The sequence below is a fragment of the Theobroma cacao genome, chromosome 2, assembly GCF_053813885.1.
Source record: "Theobroma cacao isolate CCN51 chromosome 2, ASM5381388v1, whole genome shotgun sequence".
Classification (NCBI taxonomy): Eukaryota; Viridiplantae; Streptophyta; class Magnoliopsida; order Malvales; family Malvaceae; genus Theobroma; species Theobroma cacao.
This window is the reverse complement of record NC_142640.1, coordinates 17835301-17850569: the sequence shown is the minus strand read 5'-3', so window position 1 is coordinate 17850569 and position 15269 is coordinate 17835301. Positions and strand designations below refer to the sequence as shown.

Genomic DNA, 15269 nt, shown 5'->3' with positions numbered 1-15269 from the left:
GAATATGTTGTTACTCGTCATGCCATACTCTTGGATTTATAGATCGATGATGATATGGTGAGATGTGAGAAATAGACAGAGAGAGGGTTTTGTAAATGTAAACCAATAAACTCCAAAACATGTTGTTACCTGCTATGTCTTGCTTTTTCGTCTAAAGATCAACGACGATATGATGAGATAGAGAGAAATAGGCAAAAAGAGACATATGATGGTGGTAAAATTAGATAGAGCTGAATAATGAGAGGGAAAAATGGGGAAATATTAGGAGCATTTAATTTATCCAAAATGGTTTTAAGGGCATTATTGTCATGTTATAGTAAAAGTTGGGTAAAAATAGTTAAATTTATATTGAAGGTTATTTTTGAAATAAGCTTATCAGGTTGGCTATTTATCACAATTTACTCAATTTTTCTGTACGTATTCGAAATATTAATAAAAAAATGTACTTCACTTAAAAAAAAACAACAACATATTTTGCTTCATTATTAACAACTAGATATGTTTCGCCAATGAATGAATACAAACATGTACTTACTATTTTTATTTAGTGAGTAAAGATAAGTTTTACAACAACTTCCAGTGCACAATTACCGCATTTTGTCTTCTTTTTATTTTTCATAAATTGATTTTTATTAAAATATGCTAATGTAAATAATAGTTTTCTTATAAATAATATTAATAAAGAGAACATTAGATAGTTTTTTATTTTAATTTTGATCACTTTTATTAGAAAATAGTTTGGTGGGTTAAATTCAAGATTATGTATACGGATATTTTTCATAAAATGATATTTTTTGTTGATTTTTTTGGCACTATTGGTAAACCATTATTTATGATAATTTTTTTATTTAATAAACTTAAATTATTAAATTTTATATAATTTATTACATAAGTAAAAGGAAACCTCAAGAAAGCTTTCTCATTTAACCACGTGAAAGTCGTAGAAAAAAGAAAAAAAATGAATTGAAGAGAAAGAGAGCTACAAAGAGGGTCGTGTGCAACGTATAAGCCATAGTCTAGTGTATAAAAATAATAATATTATTATGTGTATACAGAAAATTAATTGAATATAAAATCACCGCATTAAAAAAGTTTCAAATCCAATATAAAAAAAATCAAAATAAGATTTAATAACTACAACGTCGGTCCGGGACGCGTGGAATGTCCCAAGCTTAAAACCGGGCCAAGCTGTCCGCGACGTGGAAGTTTAAGTTAGTAGACGAAAGTGAGAAACAGGAAAGAAAAGAAAGGGGAAAGGAGCGCCAAATTTCAAGGGCCACCACGGGTTTTTTAAAAACCCTAGCTAGCAGCTGCGCTCAGACGGTTGGAAACTGAGAAGAAGAAATGGAGTTTTCTCAGTCCGACTTCGATCGCCTATTAGTCGCCGAACACACTCGAAAAACCTCTGAACTTAACTACGCCAAGGACCCTCTTGACGCGGAGGTTTCTATTTGTTCATTTCTTTTCTTTTTCTAGTAAAGCATTGCAAAATACGTACTCAACTGTATTATACGGTTAACTTTTCTCGTTGGTTGCTTTAGTGTTTTTTCTTTTTGAATCTTCTTAGTATTTTCTTTGTTTACGGTTACCTTCCTCTGTTGATCAGTTTTTAAATGAAATTTTGTTATCCTAGTGTTAATTTTGGTTCGACACTTGTCTTCTTGTTATTTATTTTCTTTAAATTTCATCTTGTATCTTTGCATAAAATGGTTGCAGAATTTAACCAAATGGGGAGGAGCATTGCTCGAATTAGCTCAATTTCAGACTGTTTCCGAAGCAAAGAAGATTATAAATGGTATTCTATCTTTTTCTTGAATTATTCCTATGTTAGTTTCTCTCTCTCTCTCTCTCTCTCGGCTAATGCAATGAATATTGGCCACATAGATGCAATTTCGAAATTGGATGAGGCTTTGATGATAAGTCCCTCCAAGCATGAAACTTTGTGGTGCATGGGAAATGCTTACTCCACTTCCGCATTTATGACTACCAATCTTGATGAGGCAAAGGTTTCCTTTGATAAGGCAGCTCAGTTTTTCCAAAGAGCAGTGGATGCGGTACCTTCTTTAAAATTTCAAGTATTTTTTTGTAAATTTCATATTCGAATGTTCTAGAAGCTAACTTTGGGGATTTTTTTTTTTGGTAGGATCCGGGCAATGAGCTATATCAAAAGTCTTTAGAAGTTGCAGCTAAGGTATATACTTGCTTTTTCTTGTTTTACTTCTAGTTGAGAATTTTCGCTTTCATTTATCCAAAAAGAATGAATTTTTTCATTCACAGGAGCAAGATTTATGCTAGTGTGTAAGTAAACCTCAGAAAATTTTCCCTATAAAACTTCAGGTCATTTATGTTTTAGCATTGTAGCTGCTAATCATTTTGAAATAAACTTAGATGATGTGGTAATCTAGTCTTAACTTTTTAGAAGCAAGTTGGTTCATCATTGATAAGGTTGTGGCTAGTGTGGAATTACGTAGTATGATTTTTTTAAGTTGCTATAGCAGGTAATAGCATCCTGTGCTTGATAAGTTTAGCACAGATTGGTTTTGTCCTTTTGTTTTACCTACATTAGTTTGGTTTTAATTTTTAATTCCCTTTTATGTGGAATGGCTGTGTTAATTTTCTTGGGAAAGAGAAGAAAGATTCTCTAAATCAGTGTGTGGGCTGAGAAGTGTGTTCATGCTGATGCCACAGGCTTGGAGAGAACCATTCATGATATATGCTGTGAATTGTCTAAGCTTTTAAGGATATCTTTTTTATTTGATGACTGATATTTGCCAATGAATTTGTTTGTCTTCTTAGGCTCCAGAGCTGCATATGGAGTTCCAGAAGGCTGCAGCTGGTCAACAGACTATGGCTGGGTCACCTTCTGCTTCTTCAACTGCAAATGTGAGATTTCTTTTGTCATTTTTGTCTTTGACGCCCAAACCTTCCCTTCCTTGCTTATTCATCCAATTCCTTTCTGTTTGTTTCCATACTTAATTTTTCCGTGGAAGTGCTTGTATTCAATATCCTTTCTTATTACATGATCTGAGTTTGTTATATGTTTGTCTTTTAGACATTCCTTATTCCAAAAATTATTTTATGCTTCTTCTTTATATTTCTTAGTTTCCATCATTTTGTTTCCCAGGTGAGTGGTTCCTTTCAATGATCTAGTTAGATTGTTGTGCATGTACTGCATTATATGCATAAGTTCATGTATGTATCAGTTAGATGAAGATAGTAAAATGATTCAGATATTGATATGTAAGCCTTAATTATTATTTTAATGGATTCAAACTGTTTATTTATGTTCTCCTATCATGGACTCAAATAAATAGTTCCACATGAGTGTGAGAAGGCATCCAATTCATGTGTGCAATGGACATATTCTGCATCGTAACTGATCCATGTGCCATGATTGCCTTTCATCATGGGACCATATCTATAATAGGATGTGATTTATCTTCTCGACTGTTAAATTTCCTGAGAATTGTCCTTGTCTTAGACTGTATATCAAATAGAGTCTCTTTTTCTCTCTGAAATCTTTACTTTGTTTGCTAAAACAATCCTCTCGTTGGGGTTTCTTTTTTCCTTTTATTGTGATGGAAGTTTAAAGGCCTGGCTTTGCATGGGGCTGTTCCATCCAGGGGCAGGCAATATTTTCCTGTGAAGATAAACTGTCATTTTGTTGACATAGATGTTCATTAGGATTTGATCATGGCTTTGTGAGGTTTAGGTAATGAAAATGGGGCTGCTTAGCAGGTCTGGATTCTACTTCAAGAAACTGTAGTTGACAAAAGAAAAAAAAAAGGTTTTCTAGGCTTCATTCAGTTTTTTCAGACATCACGATCAAGATTGATTGATTTGTGAATCAATTAGAAAGATATAATAGCTGGAAGTTGTTCTAATTGTTTCTTCAATTAATGAATGCAATAAAATACTTATCGATGGGTTCCCTATAGTTCTAAGCCCAAAAGAACTTTACTTGCATTAAATAAAGCCCCCTACTGCCTGGCTTAAATATGCATAAGATTCAATATGGTTTATTATGATTCCTTAGGCTCCCAACCAAGCCTCCCGTTATTTAGATACGCAAATAAGGCGTAGTCATTACAACCACTCTTAGCACATAAATGCTGTTGGAGTTTGGAGGCTGCTCATGAATGCTGTGCTCTTCCCATCAACTAATAAATACCAGTCGATCACTGATGTGATGTACAACCACACTGCTATCTGCAAAGTCAGCAATTATCTTTTCAACTTCAGATTTCAAACATTAAAAGAAAAAATAATTTATGCTGTAATAAATTAGCTTTGTGAGCTTTGTTTTGGTTAAATTTCTTTAACAAAGTGGGACTGAAAATGAACTGAATCTGAGTATTTCAAAAGTCTAACTCTGCCTCCCTCCCCCTTCTCACACCTTAGGGTGAACCATGTAACATTATCCTGACATTAGCCATTAATATGGAGGAACCTCCGGTGCAACATAGATTTTTAATTGATACCTAAATTGTCTGTGAACACTTCACTCTAAGTGCAGAAGATCCTTGCTGATTTATTTGTTTATATTCAGGCTGTGAAGAAGAAGAAGAGCAGTGATTTAAAGTATGACATATTTGGATGGATAATCCTTGCTGTTGGAATTGTTGCATGGGTGGGAATGGCGAAATCCCATGTTCCTCCACCTCCTCCAAGATAAAATGCTTGCTTCAATAATTCTTGAGGTAACCATTCTGGTAATTTTGGTGGAAGTTTCATATTTGTTCTTTAGAAGGTTCACCTGGTGCAATGTAGTAAATTGGAGCAAGTGGTTTGTTGTCACATTTTGATTTTGTTAGTATTTTCTTTTCCCTTGCTATTATTACAAATTGATTAGGATGGTTATCTTGGATATAATTTTGAATTTAATAATTGAATAGATATAATAAGGATTTTGTTTTGACTTTGGCCTTTCCTTGTTAACATGTTTCTGTAGTCAGTTTAGCATGCTTCTTTCTTGACCTTTGATCATTTCATTAATGGAGAGATCTACTGTGTTTGTAAAATATTTCAGTATCTGTGCTGGGCTGCTGCTAGACACAGTGCAAATATCTTTTCTATCATTTGATTGTTTCTATTCTCTGTTACTCCAGTGTGAATATTACAGAAATTGGTGACCACTGGATGATTTTGCCAAGAATGATGGATCATTGTATAAAAAGTTGACCCATATAGAAAGAGCACATATCTTTTGACCCTTCCTCTGTATGTACATGGACATCCTTTCTTTATGAATGAACTCTAACTTTCAAAAAAAAAAGAAAGATCACGTATCTTTAACTATTGAAGAGAGTTAATAGTGCAAAAGTGAATTGGTCCAAGGCCATTGTCTTGAAAATAAAGTGTTTCTTTTATGGAAATTTTCTTTTGATCTTTTCTTGTATTTGTCATGGGCTTTCAGTTTCATTCTTCCAGCTTATAGTTTAGGCTAGTTTTAAGAAATTAGTACATAAGGTAAACTGGTCAAGTCTCTTGGGCAGTTGCTGGGTCCCAATGAGTTCAGCCAGCAGCAGTAATGGTTATTTTAATGATTTATTTAAATATATTTTAATGCTTTGACTCTTTTAGCTTGTATGAAAAAGGGTAAGATTCATCTTACATTCAAGAATTTTTAACTTTTAATTAGACTTTAAATTTTAGATCAAGTGAATCCAGACCACTCCGACCCGGTACAACTGTGACTTCGATTGGATTGGGTTTGACTGGTTTTTACCATCTCTAAAAATGAATTTGTACTGGCATGGTCAGTTACAGGGATTTCAAGTTTTCTTGTCCTGTTTTCATTGCTTCAATTAGCAACAGAAACATTTTCTGCTGAGTTTTTGGTGGAAGCTGCAGCTTGGGCATCCTGAATCCTGCAATTTCTTGTTGGGATTGATACATGCAATAATGTTTAGAAGATCATAGCCTTTTATCGTATGGTAACTATTATTTGTCAGAAAAGGTAAGGCAAAACCACAACAATAACAAAATAGTCTATATGGATCATATTGCACAATTATGCTCTATAATGTGATTAATATTTTTAATGTTGATTGTGATTTGTAAGTGAAACATCCTGTATTTTCTGTCCCAAGTAAATACTTGAACTTCAAATGAGCCAGGAAGAACTTAAGGATCCAAATTGGCCAGCACCAATCTCTTCATTTTCTGGAATACCTAACAATGATATCAAATATTTTTTGAAGAAAAAGAAAGAAATTCTATGGGTGAATATATGTGAGAAATATAGCTGATTTTTTTATTCTATTAAATTAAATTTAAACTACCTTATAATATAAATTCTCTCTCCCTCTTGCCTATATTTGTGAATACCACTTCGATCCTTTCTAACCGTCTGCATTGTTGAAAGGAGGAAGCCTCATGGTCATCTCAAAATGTGCATATTGGTGTTTTTGGTTTTCTAATGTTTGGTTTTATGGTCCTTTATATCTGATAATTGTGATTGTCAATGGGAAAAGAGTCCTTTGATTTGCCGGGCTATACTTCTATTGTGAGTATGTTTCGTTTTGCTTCTTCTCAAAATGGCTTGAACCATATCTCATTAAATGTTGATTAAAGCATTTTGCTTCATGAATATTAAATTGATTTCTTTCTGACTGCATGCATTCTGAACATGAGAAAAACATCGTTGGCAAACTTTGCTTCATATTGTTTTACCGACAAAATTTGCTTCATATAGTTTTGCAAAATCATTGATAATGGTCCTCTTTATAAAACCTTGTACGTGTCCCTTCTTGACTGAACTGACTTTCTTTGGTCTGCAAACTTGTAAACAGTTTGAATCAGAAGCAGCTAAGCCTGTCGCTTAATTCCATTTTTGTTTGACTCTTTCTTTGTTTCCTAACAGAGTTCCGTTGACCATATGATTTTCTCTGTATTGACTAACATGATTATCGTTGTTAGCTCTTGTAGTTTTCTAGTTTTACTAGTTTCTTTAGCCCATATCTAGTATTTGCTCCGCCAAAATAAGTGGAGTTGTCAATCTTTATCAGCATTCACTGTTGGAGGATACCTTTTTGTGGTCCTTGCCCAGCCTCTAGCCTCCCTTCTGGTGGCATCCAGCCTATGTCTTTCCTTGTTAGGAATGACACGTAGTTCCCTCATGCATTTGATATTATATTACAATCATTAAGTGACTCTAGGCATCTCTGAACCCTTGGGACCATTTCTCATCCTACATGTTGTCTTACCTTCAAAGATGCACATTTTTTGTCCTCTGTTTATTATGCCTTTGTGACCCAAGAAAAATGAATGTGCTTTATTTTGACCTTCAGGAGCATTGGAAGGGTTATGAACCATGTCCTTTGAAGCCCTTGGGGTATCTGAATGCCGACATTTTGAATGAACTTTGCTAATTATTCATGTAGGTTACAGGCTTTCTATGATGTGCAGGCTAAATGTCTACAGCTGTTTCTAGTTTTATTTGAGCGTTGATGTTGTCATTGGTACAAAGAGGGATTTGACTTGTCCAGCTATGATGTTGGTTTGGCCATCAGCAGGTTCTAAGGTTCTGACCTGTGACGCCCTCTAAATTTGGGAGGTGGTTGTTTATTGTGTTGTTAGTATGTGCAACTTGGGTCTAATTAAAGAAGTTTTCAGTTGGATATAGAGTTTATCCTTTGCTAAATTTGGTCCCCACCACTTTCTCCTGGCCAATTTGTGCTGTACACCTTGCTATTAGAGGAAACAAATCTTACCAGGCAAATTTGTGGGAGTGGCTTGATGTGTGGAAGTTGGGAGGTACCATGATAATATTAAAGTAGTAAAAGCTAACAAAGCATTCCACTTTGTTTAGCGTCCCACTTTGGTTAGCTTTTTGGGCTCAATGATGCGCCCAGAAGGGTCTGCTATTAGAATATTTTTATCTGCCGCAAAGATATCTTGATTGTTTATTTGTTCCAAATAAATCATCTTTAATTGGATCTTTGCTAAAATCAGGATTTTGGTTAATGGCTTTTCGTCAAAGATTTGTTTTAGGTTTGTGCGCTTCTTTTCTCGAATCGATACTAAGCTATTCTAATTTTGCAAGGGGTGAGTGGCTGTTTCACATTTTTTGTAGCCAATCAGTTAGCAAAGCAGCATATTCTTAGAATACTTAGCATTAGTAGATGCTGTGCCTGGGAAGCCCATTACTAGTGGTGTTGAATTAAATATTTGCAGAACCCCAATCCCAGTATTGCTGATTGGTTGGGGAGACAGCATCATGGAAAACTGTTGAATATTTGCAAATTCCGTAATGTTGGTTATGGCTGAGATTCTAGGATTAGTGGGATTAAAGAATTTGATTCATCATCTCTTTTGGTGTACGTGGATGGTGTACCACCAAGTATATATTGGATGGCAGCTGCAGTTTGTGTGCAAAGCCAGGGTTGCTTAGGAGTTAAATTCCATTCTCTTGGAGCCTGTAAGGGTGATGGGTGTTGTGAAGCGTACACATCCCTTGCGTTTTAGATGGAACAACGGGGTGCTGTCGCTCTGAGTGAGACAGAGAGCATTAAAAGTACCCTAGGAGAATTTAAATAGAAATAACAATGTTTGGTGCTTAGATCAGCTCATAAATTATAGGGATTCTGGTGTATTGTCAGCGTTAAAAGGCTATGCAATCTATCAAACTTCAATAGGTAACTGTTAAAAATTGAATTAATCAAATTCATTTAATAAATTGATCGAATCATTTCAATTACACTGTTGAAAATTGAAATACTACAGTTCCATTATACTTTTGAACCTCTTAAAAATCGAAATACTACGATTGGTTGGTTGATTTTTCAAAATCAATTGTTTTTAAACATATTCTGACGTATATATAAATTATTAAAGTATTTTCTGAACGTTGTGATGAGAAATTGTTATTTCGTGGATAATGTTTGAAATATTATACGAAAATCTTGTCATTATTATCAATAGAAGTTTAATTTTTTTGTTTGATGTTATTAGAAGAATATAGTTAAATAAATTGTTCACTTTAATTATGTAATTGATGTTGTCAAAACAACACAACTAACTAAATTATTAACATTATAGTATGTGTTGATGGTCAAGAAGAGTGTAACATTCAGTGTGCATGGTAAATGATATAGGATGCTATTAATTATGGGAAAAAAAGAGAGTAAAGTATGCTATATTGAAAATAGTAAATATTTAAATAATTGGAAACTATTGTATTGTGTAAGGAAAAATTATTTACCTGTACTTGAACAACTTGAAAGTCATAGTGTGGAAATATTTTTAAAAATCCAAACCGATTTATTCTAACGAAAGAAAAAAACCTGTCATAAACATAAAAGCTAAAAAATTTGTTGAAATTAAAAAGTAAAAAAAAATACAAAACCAAAGCATAAAATCAAATTAAACATCACAGAAAAAAAGAAATAACACAACATTAAATGAAAAAAAAAAAAACCTATGAAACCCATTTCAAAAGAAACTAAATTTCAAAGATGAAAACAACAACCCAAACAATAATAAAAATAACAAAGCAAAAAAACAAACCAAACCAAATCTAGAACATTGAGTAAACAATCAAGCCAAAACAAATAACAAACCAAACCAATTTGCAAAGCAAAAATCAAGGTCAAAATCACAAAAGTTAAGAACAACACAAACGGTAGAAAAATAAATTGCAAATCAAAATAAAAAAAAAACTAAGAAATTAAGAAGAGCAGCACCTAAACAAATCAAAGAGCAAAGAAAATGAACAAAAAAGCACCAAATAAAAGAAAGAAAAGAGCAGTGGAAAAAGAGAAGAAAAAGATGAAAAGAATGGAGAAAGTTAGAACTGAGAAAGGGCTGCGAAATCTAGAAGGGAAAGGGAAAAATCTAGAAGCGTAGCAATGAAAAATATGAAAATAACATATGAACATATTAAAAACTTGAACTCGATTGAGTAACACTTGTCATTTAATTGGAACTTTAATTTGAACTCACCTTTAATATATAGTATAGATATCTCAACATATTATATATATATATATATATATATATATATATATATCAGCATATTAAATCCACTATAACATCTATACAAAACACATGTTAACTTATTTCACTTAAATTAGGAAGATAACCTTTTGTTTTAGTGTTTGAAAATAAAACAAGATAATGTAATTTATTGATTGCGGTGTAAGCTTTTAGACTTGAGATTTTTTTAGGTTTGATGAAAAAGAACTGAAATGAAGACTTAGTGTGCGTTGATGCAGTGATGTCGTCGATGGGTCTTGGTACTGTCTGACTCGGGGAAGAATAGGAAGAAGAATCGAGACTGGGGAGATTGAAGATGAAGCGGAGAAGAATAAAAGGCGACACAGAGAGGATAAGGGATAATGGATTATTGGGTTTAGGTTAATTGAGTTTGACTTAAGGAATTCAATTAAAAATATAAAACTTAATTTAAAATGTATTATTTAATAATAGATTGTTTAGTTGGTTTGGTTGAGAATTTTGAGTATTAAGAATCGAATCAGATAGACCAATGAAATCGAGACAGCAGATCGAAATTTAAATAATTGAATTGTAACAGTACAACTTAGTATAGTTCAACCGATTTATTGGTTCGAACCCAATTTGCTTATCTCAAATTGTGATGATCTAGGTTCAAATATTATGAGTCATTAATTTTTTGAACTTAAGTCACGTGACTTTCAAAGTTCAAGCTGCAATTGCTAATAGTAATCCAATTAGATTCTTACGACACATCAAATGTAAAATGTGTATTACAATTGAGATTTTTAGGTACCTGATTTCGATTACTAATTTATTTTTTATTTGAGAATTATTTTATAACAAGTGTGATGCTATTAAAAAAATAATGAAAACAAGTGCAACAATTGCTCCATGCAGATAATAGTGGAATTAACTTGGAATAAGGGTTAGGATTTATGGGATATTTTAAATTTGAGATGTTTTGGAGAATTTGCTTTAGTGGTTTAGATATGAAAATAGTTAACAGATTTCCTTTTAAATTTTTCTTAAAGTATAAGTATTTCTTGTTACATTATTAATGATCATAAAACTTCCATTACCTCAATAGTCACTATAACTGTCCAATTTTCGCTAACAATTATTTCTTTAAATATTATCTTACAGAATGAAAACAAGTATGGAACAACTGTGTCACACAAGAGAGTGAAAGTAATTTAGAACGAGTGGTAAAGTTTACAGAGTTATTTTAACGTTTGAGATATTTTAAAGAGTTTGGCTTGATGGCTTAGATATTGAGATAATTAAAAAGACTTTTTCTTAACTTTTTTTTGAAGCACACGTGCTTTACCATTTTCTTTTTTCTTAAAAGTACAAGTGGCACATTGTTAAGTGTTACTACTTTACTATCTAAAACTTACATGTACTATCTAATCACGTGTTCTTCCCAAAACGTCAAATAAGCTATTCTGTAACATGTTCTTCATAGTGGACGTGCTCTTCTCATAACAAGTATGTTCTTCCATACATAATGTCTTCTCCTAAAAGCACTATCCAATTATGTGCTCTTCCTACAACGTCCAATAAGCCGTTATTTAATGCGCTCTTCACATAAGTCGTTCTTTCCATAGTGGACATGCTATACCCATAACAAGCATGTTCTTCCATACAAAACATGTTCTTCTAAAAGTACTCTTCTTCAAGCAACTACTCGTAAAAACGCATTTTTATTTAGTATAAATATGGGAGTTTGACAATTTAGAAGGGAGGAGAAATTAATTAGAGATTACTCTCCAAACTCTCTCAAAGCTCTTTCAAATATTCTCTTTACTGAGTTCTTTTCCATCCATTGTGTTCTGCCGCTTTCATCTATTCCTTGATTTCTTATTTCTCATCGCTTGCCATAAAAGCACATATACTGCAAAGACTGCTTCAATTTTCCTCTACCTCCTCTAGTGTATTTTGTTTTACTTGTTAGAACATGTCCTCTCTCGTTACCAAAAGACTAATCACATAATGAATTTCTAACTATTACTCATTATATACAATAAAACTATTAAACCCATAATGAATTTTAGTAAATATTAGTCATTATGTACATAGAAACTTTTCTCAAAAGTGTTACTCATTAATAGCATGCTTGGTTCACTAGAAAGAATAGAATGAGAATAGAATAACCATTCTAAGGGAATAGAATAGAGGAAGAATAGTTATTATGTAGATTGGTTCATAGGAATGGAATAGGATAGAAATTGCTATTATTACTTATTTCATTATTTGGTTGACTGGAATAATTTTAAGAATGGTTAAGGAATAATGGGTAAATGATAAAAATACCCTTTATTAAAATTTAAAGATTTTTTAGTTAAAAAATAAAAAAACTATGATAAGAAATAAATACTCTTTATTAAAATTAAAAAATTTATTTTGTTAAAAGATAAAAATATTCTGAGCAATCAAATCAAAATAACTTTTACTATAATTAAATAATATTTTCATCAAAATACAAATATATTTTTATTATAATTTAATAATATTTTGTATTAGAAGATAGTTAAACCTTTTATTATAATTAAATAATATTTAATATTAAAAGATAAAATATATTCTTCATTAAATTTAAATAATACTTAATAATATTCTTTATTACATTTATTATATTCAAATAATAATATTAAGTAATATGTTTTATAATATTTATTATAGTGAAATAATATTAATATATTAAATAATATTTAAATATTTTCATTTCTCTTTTTTTGAAAATGAAGTAAAAAATTTTGTATCTTTTGTGCTTTAGAGAGAGGAGTGAGGAAGAGAGAGAAAAAAAATAAGTTTGGTATTTTTTTATAAGGTAATTTTTTATTTTGTAAAATGACATATTTGTCTAATCAACTTCTTTTCTTATTCTCAATTATTTGGAATAGCTATTACTAAAGGGACCTTGGTAGGCTTTTCTGAGAATGGTTATTTTGAAAAATAGTCATTCCATTAAACCAAATGCAGCTTTATCTCAAGAATGAGAAACCAAGCATGCCCTAAGTGTATTAAAGCATGAATTGAGTAACTGTTTCTTTTAATTTTATATACAAAGTTTTAACCATCATTTTGAGAAAGGATTCCTACTGTTAGTGCAAATACATTTTCACTGTTAGCTTATTTCTTTAAAAATATTCTAATCATCTCCTACTTAGTCTATTTATCCTTTATCTTTGCTCTGCTGTTTTGACTTGCTCTCTGTCGATTCAGTACATCTTTTTTACTCATTTACAGCATTTCTTCTCTCCTTGTGGAATCTCTTCACAAGCCACTAGGATGCTATGAAAAATTTCCAACGTCAACATCAGGCGGAACTTCTCTTTATGCTCAGATACTTTGATGTTATCACGTATTAGGCCTTCACGTGAGATCTATTCACTGGACGAGTGATGTTGTGTCGACAGTGTTTGATAGCGATGTCTAATATGGAATTCTCTTTCATTTCTAAGAAAATGAGCACGTCGCTACTCGCCAATCGCCGCCGACGTGGGCTATGATTAAAAATTTTGTTGGCGTAGGCTCCTCACTGTCAAGATAAGGTACTGAAATCCAGCAAAAAACCCTGACGATCATAAGGCACTAGACTACATTGATTCGATTGGGAAAAACTGGGGAAAAAAAAAGAGAAAAGAAAAGATAAAGAAAGAAGCCAAACCCAACAAAGAGCAAATGTAGTACCATTTTCTATGTGGAATGGAATGGAGTTGTCAATTGACAGAAAGGCGACGCATCAGTTGCAGGTCTAATTCTAAAGGCTGATGCATAATAAAAGATTATTATTACGTGTGACTTCTTCTACGGAGTGCTGCTGCCACCATTATTGAGGAGCCCTAGGGAGCGTCATGATCCAACCACGACATCTTTCTTTACATTACAAATTGACCTATCTTTATTAGTATTTAAAATTTTAAAGGGGAAGAAAGGTTTTACAATCTAAAACTTAATCTAGACAAATATCTCTAAAGTTTGTACTAAATAGAATCTAGGAAGTTTGTATCCCCTTGATGAAGGGCTAAAATACGGAGCTAAAACTGTTTCTTTTTTCAGGTTTTAGAGGTGGGTCGAAAAACCCTTTTTTTTTTTTTTTGAAAAATGATATTGAACTACACATTTGTTAAATAGAGATATATATATATCATGTATCGAAATTTTATTTTTTAGTATCAAATATTGAGTATCGTATTGTATTATAAGCTAACATAAAAATTTTCAAACTAACTATAAATAATACTTACGCATGTAAAATAAAGAAAAAAAACTAAAAAAATTATATTTTTTTAATAGAATTGAAGATTATAGGGCATAAATTGTAAAGATGATTATTTTTGAATTTAAACTTTCAACAATAGATTTTTCAATAAAATATATATTTTGATATTAATTTATTAATTAAAAAAATTTACCTTGTTAAAATTAAAAAAGAATTTAATTTTTTTAATTTTTTTATTTAAAATATAAAGATTGAAACTCATAAAATATAAAGAAACCGGGTGCGGGCTTTGTGGTTAGAGACAATAATGGAAAACTGATTCTTGCACGAGGTCGGCTGTGAATTTGTTCAATATTGTCCAAGAATGTGTAACAATGTGGCTCACTTGATAGCAAAAGTAGTGAAGGAGATGGTTGAAGTAGCTGTGGCATGGAGGAAAATAGAGGATATGTCCGGCAATATTCAACATGCCGTGCTTAGAGATATAAGGAGCTCATATTGAAAGCATTAAGATGTGGAGAGGTTAATGTATTCTTTCGTTGACTATAGGGTACTCTTTTTCCCTTTCTATGGTTTTTATCCTGTTGGGTTTTTTTATAAAATGGTTTTTAACAGGGCTCTTAGTTACGTATAGGGAAAGGGTTTACGATAAATTGAGATGTTTTATTAGAAGTTCTTGTTAGGTTCAGTTTGTATAAAGTATTGATGGATCAATGATTTACATCATTCTTCCAAAAACATATATATATATACATAATTTTTCATGTTGTAACTTAAAAAAATAATAAAATAATTAAAATTTTAATAATTAATTAAGATTAATTAGGATACGTCCTGTATCGTAAAACACATATTGTATATCGTACGTTACATTGTCGATACTTGATCAAATATGATATAATTATAGATATGGATCATTTTCTATTAATATTTTATTGTACGATACATATCACGTATCATACAATAATAATAACTACGTTGAAATGTATTTTATGAATAAATCATTCTTTGTCCCATAGATTCCACACTTTCCATGTCCAAATTCATGTTCAAGTATTCAAATTCGAGTTTTAAGTTATAATAT

At 31.7% G+C, this 15269-nt stretch overlaps 1 protein-coding gene across 6 annotated transcripts; it reads left to right on the top strand.

Moving 5' to 3' along the window:
- The first annotated feature begins 1202 nt into the window (after nucleotides 1–1202).
- TOM20-2 (translocase outer membrane 20-2) lies at nucleotides 1203–7645 on the top strand. 6 transcript variants are annotated; one of them, XM_088804021.1, is made up of 7 exons: nucleotides 1203–1443; nucleotides 1717–1795; nucleotides 1885–2054; nucleotides 2144–2191; nucleotides 2797–2883; nucleotides 4550–4700; nucleotides 7386–7645. In XM_088804021.1, the coding sequence occupies exons 1-6, from the start codon at nucleotides 1345–1347 to the stop codon at nucleotides 4673–4675; spliced, it is 609 nt and encodes a 202-aa protein (XP_088660147.1). In that variant the 5' UTR covers nucleotides 1203–1344; the 3' UTR covers nucleotides 4676–4700; nucleotides 7386–7645. The 6 variants fall into 6 exon arrangements, with proteins under 6 accessions (XP_088660147.1, XP_007044034.1, XP_017972023.1 ...); XM_007043972.3 differs by having other exon boundaries at nucleotides 7293–7645; XM_018116534.2 differs by lacking the exon at nucleotides 7386–7645 and adding an exon at nucleotides 5764–6191.
- The last annotated feature ends 7624 nt before the right edge of the window (nucleotides 7646–15269 follow it).